Raw genomic sequence first — 7,515 nt, forward strand, 5'->3', positions numbered from 1 at the left:
CAATGTCTGTAAAATGTATGCCCACAATGACTAACATTTGATGTGTCGCAAATGTTAGGTTAACTGTGCCAGAAATGAAAGAGAGGAACTTATTTCTGGATAAGAGGATATCCTGTTTGATTGGTAAAAAGCCTGAGAAACCATCATTTTCACTTCCCTTGTAATCAGAAATAAAAGACTTAAGCCCCAATCTATTAGCAACAGAATGCTCAAAATGGACACACTCCTTTCCCTCCTTGGTGAGTTTTTCTCAGCTCATTTGCAATATCTCACAAATTTACAAATTTACCATTCAGTGTGTTTGATAATAATGTTAATCTACCATAATTTGTTTTATCCTTGAATATTTTCCAATTTCAGTTGTTTCAACACTACCACAGATTGTTGTTCTCGATGGTACGTATGGACTATTCTTATAAGCAGATTTTAGGTGGGACAATCTCACATAACGTAATGTTAAGCTTTGTAAGTATATGTCATCAATATCATTATGTTACCTTATGTTGCCAAAGAACCGATGGCATTTTGGTAATGTGTGCCCTTGCAAATTGGGAAGTCAGTTTGTCTAACACTAGCATTGCCAATAGAAATAATGTATGCTGTATGTAAGCTGCTTCACCTAGTCCCTGTATGTTAAACAGTTTGGACATTCATTTGGGATAATCTCCACTAAAAAAACAGACACCCATGTATCTCTGCAGTTCTCTCTGTGGCCCCATACCAAGCCGTGGTCGAGCAGGTGGCGGGGGACTCCAGGATCTTCTCCGGGGAGAGCATCCGTCTGAGATGCAGCATCCCTGAGGACGTGAAGTCCACCTGGAGGCACCTGTGGTTCAGGGGAGCCGAGCAGCTCCAAGAGTCGGAGGAGTTCAGCCTGTGGGACGCCAACGTGAAGCAGAGCGGGAAGTATTCCTGCCAGGGGATGAGGGAGACAATCGTGGGACCCATACACACCCTCCAAAGCCTGCCTGTGGAGATAGACGTGGATGGTAAGCTCAGGTTTTGCAGTATCTGTAGATATCTTGGGTTTCTTTGAATGGAGAGTAGAAAACAAGGCAAATTTACCAGTGTTTATGTCAAAATAGATTTCAAACACACAGGCATTGCTCTATTTTATCAGTACGATCCTCAATGCGATAATGACCACAGAATGATATTTAGAGGTAACTTTCTCCTCTCCCTGCTCAGGAGGGTGGGCTATCCTGCAGGTCCCACCCCATCCCACCCTGGTTGGAGAGACCTTGAAGGTGACCTGTCGTGTCCGTGGCAACCCTAAGCTTGAAGAGGTCATTCTGTACAGAGACGATGTTGAAGTTAAGAGACAAACTGGCTCCAACCCACATGTCCACCTGTCCAACGTCGACCTCAGGGACCGAGGGCTGTATACGTGTAGGGCAACCTGGGACATACGAAGACATTCGCACTCTGTAGTGTCGGTGCCCAGTCAGGTGTATATCTCAGGTGAGCTCATGTGCCTGGTTGTAGATGAGTTTTATTGTCACCAAAAAGTATTGTGTGTGAGTACAGATCAGATGTTAAATAGGATCAGTGACTGTTGTGGAAAGATTTGAGTCAGCGTAACAAATTGTCAGTATCTTTCTCTCTCAGCAATTATTTCAAACTATTCCAATATGTCAGCAATGTTTCCTCTTCTCTGGCCCTATCTCAGAGATTCTGACGCAGCCGTTTTTGGAGGTGGTGCCCAGAGATCCCCTGATTCCAGCAAATATGATGAGGCTCATCTGCCATCTCCAGTACAACGCCCACGCTCCTGCTCCTCCGATACACTTCTACTTCTACAAGAATGGCAACAAGCTGACAACAGCGTCCTCTGAGAACAATGTAGCGGTCGAGCGGACCCCAGGCCAGTACAGCTGCAAGGCCAGGGTGCCCGAGTTAGACCTGATGAGGTGGAGTGAGACCAAAAACTTTGGACAAGTGACAGGTACTTAACGTTAAAGTAAATGTAACCTGCGTTTCCTCAAAAAGTTTCCTAAATTATATTTGAATCCTAATCCATTAGCTTTTTTCTTCCCTTAATTAATAATAATTCCTGAATTGTCTTGAAATGTGAAACACTGAGCATGGCTAGTGGGGCAATTATTGTTTCATGTGACTCTTAAGCTCATGCGCCGCTCTGAGGTGAACTTGTCTCTGACCCAGTAGGAACAGAGCAGAGGATTCTTCCTCCCAGAGTCCCAAAGCCTTTCGCTCCCCCAACCGCAGCCCCTGCCCTCACCCTGCCCACTGCAGTCGAGCCCAGAGCAGCCTGGCCCGTCCCTCGCCAGCCCACTGCAGCTCCTACTTACCCTTGGCTCAAAGAGGAGATCCCCCAGCCCACAGATGCTCCTCTGAAGCCAATACAGCCAGCAGCTAAACCCCAGCTACCTGGTGTGATGCCCAAGACCAGTAACCAAACTGTCCCCCCAGATCTTGTTGATATGTCTGGGGACTATCCTGCTGCACCGGAACAACTCGAGTGACAAGTTATTGTAAATTACAGAACATTTCAGAAATGAATGATCCAATTGCTGGATAATAATGTGTAAATTCCAAATCTTTACTTACTGGATCTTTAATCGTTCAGGGCCACTGTGCTGCCATTGCAGGCTTTTATATGATTGAGAATCATAACTATGATGATGTCATATTCATATTTTACAGCTTACCAAGTGTCAACTTTATTAACTTGATTGTACAAACTTAATTGGATTAGTAGTATTTGAGATCATGACTAATACAATTTTGTTTAAAACAAATAAAGTGTTTCAAGAATTATATGTTCTACTGGATTTTATTTTCAGTGTAGACACAATCTCTTGTAACAACCCTATTATACAGAAATACTGCTTACATATTAGAAATATTGGTATAATATGAGACAATGAATATCATACTACTCCAGTGCTTTGCATCATTTAACATTGCAGAAAGGCAAGGTCATTCTTGCCAGATTTACAGTAAGAGTAATTGTACAGAAATAGGTCACAGTGATATTCTCTATATACTTTATGAGACATACATCATATATCTCTTTATTTCTCGTTTTCTGTAGATAAATACAGATATGGCATCGGTGATAATGTAGTTGGAAAGGAAGTAATAATGGTCAGTGTGGGAGAAAAACAACAGCGATGTGGTAAGAAGATGGAAACAGGAACAACATGTAATGAGGGAGTGACTGAGTTACAACAGAAAGACTACAGGGTTACGTGGAGTCATGGTGTTTACGCAAGGGCATAATTCAGTTTAGACTGTTTATTGTTTATTTGGATCAATAAATACTTCAGGGTTCAGGGTTGGAAAGAGAAAAAGTTGAGAAGTACTCAGAAGAAGGCTGTGCAGTAACAACAGGTTTGGAGGTGGTGAGAGGTAAAATAAGAAGATAGTCAGGTGAAAGTACAATAAACATGGTTCCCTCTGATCGAGACATTGCCAGTTCTTGAATTCCCAGTCTAGTATAGTGCAGTGAAGTGCACAGTAGAGTAGTTGGAAGTAATTTCAGGAGAACTGAGTATAGTTTGGCAGCACCAGTATTTGGCCTTTTCATGGATATGGGCGAGTTGGAACAGTACAGTGGGTGAAGAGAGCCTCGATAGCGCCGGTGAGCGTCAGGCCTTGTCTGAGTATAGCAGGAATCCAGAGAAGATGCTGTCGTCCTCACTGCTGGCATAAGCCCCATTCCAGTCTCTCAGCGTCTCCAGCCACACCTGGTCGCCCACCGCCAGCCGCAGCAGCACCAGAGTGGACGCCTGGTCGATATCTTGGCCAATCAGGGAGTCCCGCGTCCGTACGCGCCGCGTCCCATTCACCACCAGGGTGGCACGCAGAGGCCGATTGCGCACAGTGATGTGGAAGGAGAAGACGTAAACCCCGGCATGAACGCATGTGAAGCTGTTGGCAGAGACGTTGTAGTGGTTGTCGTCGTTGTAGAAGACCTTGTCGAAGCGGATGGGGGAGCCGGTGGGAGGGAAAGATTTGCTGGGAGTGATGCCTACGCTGAAGGCTGAGCGTTTCTGCGGGATCCCTGCCCCCCTGGCTCCTTTGATGCCTCGAGGGCCCCGTTCCCCTCTCATCCCGTGGTAACCTCTGTCCCCTTTTGGCCCATAGATCCCTCTTATCCCCTGCGGTCCCTGCGGCCCTCTCACCCCGGGCTCCCCATGTGGTCCAGGAGGTCCTGGATCCCCCCGGACACCTGCAGGACCTTGGGGGCCGTACTTGCCGTTCAGTCCAGGAAGGCCCATTCCTCCTGGGATACCAGGAGGACCAGAGTCCCCACGCTCACCTTTGTGTCCTCTCTCTCCCAATGTGCCACACTCCCCTTTATCCCCCTTATCTCCCTTCAGACCTTGCTCCCCAGCCAGTCCTGGCAGTCCAGTTGGCCCTTCTTTTCCCGGTTCTCCTCTCTCACCGGCAGTCCCATTCTGGCCACGTTCACCTTTCCCCCCACCGTCACCTTTGACACCATGCAATCCTACTTCACCTTTCTCACCTTTGGGGCCAACATCACCTGCAGAGTGAGGGACGCTGTGTCAGTCTGAGTTAGTGGTTGAAGTCTATTAAGAACAATGAAACAATCACCTGAACTCATTACAGTGTCTCTGTACCTTTCTCTCCTGGTTTCCCTAGAGCTCCTGGTGTCCCAGCCATCCCACTGTTTCCTCGATCACCTTTCTCTCCTAAAAAAATGATGTAAACACAACTATTCAATTGAGAATGACCAACAATAACATCAATATATGAATATTAATAACATCAATAATGGTACGAATACTTCTAATAGTAATATACTGATACTAATATTTCTTATACTGCTGCTACTACTACTACTAATAATAATAATTATAATTATAATAACATTAATAATAATATTATATGGAATAATGTTGTATTTATGTTTCAAAGGCCCTCTAATAGAATGATATTAATAGAGATTGGCTGTCATATTTCATGGCTGTGAAATGCAGTTCTGATACCATGAAAGCTATCCTCATAAAATATTTTGTAATCATCAATGTTGAAAGTGCATTTAATCATATTATATTCACCCTTGTCTCCTTTTGAACCCATAGCACCCTTCAGACCCTGTGGTCCAGCTACACCACTGGGTCCCGGCTCGCCTTTTAAGCCCGGTGCTCCTAAATGAGGAAAAAAAGGGGAAGTTAGGTTAAAACGCTAAAAACAAAACATTTTTTTCTTCATTGCACTTTATCAGGGATCATTCAGCCAGTCTTATACCTGCCAGTCCTCTGTCTCCCTTCGGCCCCCTGGGGCCTCTCTCAGGTGGGCAGCACTCACAGAAGTTGAAGTAGCACTCGTTGTAGTCCAGGGTGTAGTTGTCATGGCCGGCACCAGGGGGCCCGGTGCTGTCGGTGTAGTGCTCGGGGAACATGTGACTTGGGTAGGTGGTCTTCTCGGTGGTGGCCAGCGGGTAGGGCTCCGCAGGCTTGGTGCTCTCCACGATCTTTAGCGTCTTGGGCATGCTGGTGGTCAGAGTGCTGTGCATGGTGACCTGAGGGACGGGCTTCTTGGTGTACTGGTACTTGGGTTTCTGCGTGGTCTTAGCTTCAGAGTAGGAAGCCACAGTGAGTGCTACCACAACTACAGCAAGTAGGGCTGGGTGACAGGAGATAATCCTCATGGTTGACTGGGATCTGAGAACAGAGGAGTGTACACAACACACATTCGTACCATTTGTCCATGTGTTAACGTCATTATCCTTCACACTTAGACTCTTTAGGGTCTGACAAGTGGTTTACAAAAATATCACATGCTGGTTAGGATTCATTACGCCTTTGGCTTATATATACAGGATGTTTATTTTAAATTGTCCTAACAGATAACTCCAAGTATTTCATCTCACTCACATAATATCAGCACTGAATAGAAATATTTATTCTCTCCTTTCCTCTCTCCTCTTCTCTCATTTCCACTCATCTTCTTACCTCTCCTACCTCTGATGTTATTTTCTCACTTGTAACTTTCCTATGTTGCAAATCTCAATCGTGAGCTTTACCAGTGGTTGTCAGTCGAGTGCCATCATGACCCAAGAGTCTGCAGGTTTTCATTAAACCAAGCACTACAGCAGCCTGATTTCACAGATTACTTCGAGAAGAGGAAGTAATCGGTGAAATCAGCTGCTAAAGTGGAATGAAAACCTGCAGACTCTTGAGTCCCGACGGCACATGACTGAGAACTGCTGAGTTGTACCCTCTCCAAATTATATATGCCAATCATTACATATAAACTAATGGTTTTAATGAATGTCTTTACCTGTCATGCTGTCATGCAACTTTCTGAGCAGGATACACCATAGAAGAAAAAAGAAAGAACAGGGGAAGGGCTTCCTTTTGCATGCAAAAAAAAAAATCACTTTAATAGAAGTAATTGTGTCCACATGTCAAAAATGAACAGAGGTGGCACATCCTCCGAAGTCAAGAACAAAATACCACAAAGCATTCAGGTACCAACTTACACACAACGTGTTTCAACCTAGACAGGTCTTCTTCAGGCAGTGTAAAGCAGGATACACCATATAAATACTGTCGGTAAGACTTACCCTGTCATGCATATGTGGTCTTGTCATTTATCCTCCTCTCTAGCAGTGGCTTGGAGACGGCACCAAGAGCTCCAGGTGATATCTCTGCCAGGCTTGGCCGAAAGAACATCCCCACCAATGAGGGTGTTTGCTGGAAGCACAGGGGGAGGTCTGAAATCCAACTACGGCAGGCTGGAGCCGACCCAAGCAGAACCACTGTGCTGTGGCCCATTCTCTGTACCCCTGTTGTGTAAAAAGGTGCTTTTGTGACACGGGATACAGCGCCCGCCAGGAGCACTCCCTCAATGTGGGCTGGGCAAGGAGCAAAGGCCGTGGGGCAACGGGTCACCCGATATGGGAGGCATTCCTCCAAAATCCAACCTACTACCCTGCTACCCTGCTCTTACGGTGGGACTGGAGCCAAGCTAAGAGGGTTCTGTGAGAGGCCAAAGCACCACAACAGCCCTTTATCTAGTGTCATTTTGAACAACACTTCGACTCTGCACATAGCTACAAGCGGAAGGAGCTGCACACCTTTTTTTTTCTTTTTTTTTATCTCATACCATTTTTTGTTTTTAAGTTTTTTATACAGCACCAGGCGGAAGATGACACACCGATGGATAAAGACTATACAGGCCAATATTTGCAATCTTACCAGATTAACGCTCTTGTGAATTTGTTCAACAGTTCATTTGAAACTACTTCATTATGACTAGGACTGTAAACTGGAGCACGGCACAGGGAACTCTATCATTTCAATCTGCTTGGTGAACATCCAGGAGAAAGCTTTAGCCTAAAGAGCACTGATAATCTCCTCACTCAACAGTTGCTAAACCTGAGCTGTTGTCAAAGGAACCAGCTTATCTCTCTTAACTTTAGTGCAGTTGAAATGCCTGCCTGATCACTGTGACCGACTTTCCACGCATGAGCCCGAGAGACAGCGGGCAAAGTTGCATTTTCTAACCATGATTCATACT

At 45.3% G+C, this 7,515-nt stretch overlaps 2 protein-coding genes across 3 annotated transcripts; one reads left to right on the forward strand and one right to left on the reverse strand.

The window, feature by feature from the left end:
- Positions 1-171: 171 nt before the first annotated feature.
- LOC139933745 (high affinity immunoglobulin gamma Fc receptor I-like) lies at positions 172-2,760 on the forward strand. Of its 2 annotated transcripts, none has more exons than XM_071894196.2 (6): positions 172-239; positions 361-396; positions 702-989; positions 1,189-1,461; positions 1,670-1,945; positions 2,164-2,760. In XM_071894196.2, exons 1-6 carry the CDS (start codon positions 206-208, stop codon positions 2,481-2,483), a joined length of 1,227 nt encoding a protein of 408 aa, XP_071750297.2. In that variant the 5' UTR covers positions 172-205; the 3' UTR covers positions 2,484-2,760. The 2 variants fall into 2 exon arrangements, with proteins under 2 accessions (XP_071750297.2, XP_071750298.2); XM_071894197.2 differs by having other exon boundaries at positions 2,167-2,760.
- Positions 2,761-3,611: 851 nt separating this feature from the next.
- otol1b (otolin 1b) lies at positions 3,612-6,618 on the reverse strand. Its single transcript, XM_071894215.2, has 5 exons — positions 6,560-6,618; positions 5,239-5,654; positions 5,049-5,138; positions 4,608-4,679; positions 3,612-4,510 (listed from the first exon to the last, which is right to left on the reverse strand). The coding sequence occupies exons 1-5, from the start codon at positions 6,565-6,567 to the stop codon at positions 3,612-3,614; spliced, it is 1,485 nt and encodes a 494-aa protein (XP_071750316.2). The 5' UTR covers positions 6,568-6,618.
- Positions 6,619-7,515: the final 897 nt, after the last annotated feature.

This window comes from Centroberyx gerrardi, chromosome 6, assembly GCF_048128805.1.
Source record: "Centroberyx gerrardi isolate f3 chromosome 6, fCenGer3.hap1.cur.20231027, whole genome shotgun sequence".
NCBI lineage: Eukaryota > Metazoa > Chordata > Actinopteri > Beryciformes > Berycidae > Centroberyx > Centroberyx gerrardi.

Bases quoted from the DNA above. Each gene is read 5' to 3' on its own strand.
- LOC139933745 (XM_071894196.2), top strand. From the start codon at position 206: ATGCTCAAAATGGACACACTCCTTTCCCTCCTTG. The intron at 397-701 runs GTACGTATGGAC...GTATCTCTGCAG, and splicing joins ACAGATTGTTGTTCTCGATG to TTCTCTCTGTGGCCCCATAC. The intron at 1,462-1,669 runs GTGAGCTCATGT...GCCCTATCTCAG, and splicing joins CAGTCAGGTGTATATCTCAG to AGATTCTGACGCAGCCGTTT.
- otol1b (XM_071894215.2), bottom strand. The intron at 4,680-5,048 runs GTGAATATAATA...TCATTTTTTTAG, and splicing joins GGGTTCAAAAGGAGACAAGG to GAGAGAAAGGTGATCGAGGA. The intron at 4,511-4,607 runs GTACAGAGACAC...CTCACTCTGCAG, and splicing joins AGGGAAACCAGGAGAGAAAG to GTGATGTTGGCCCCAAAGGT.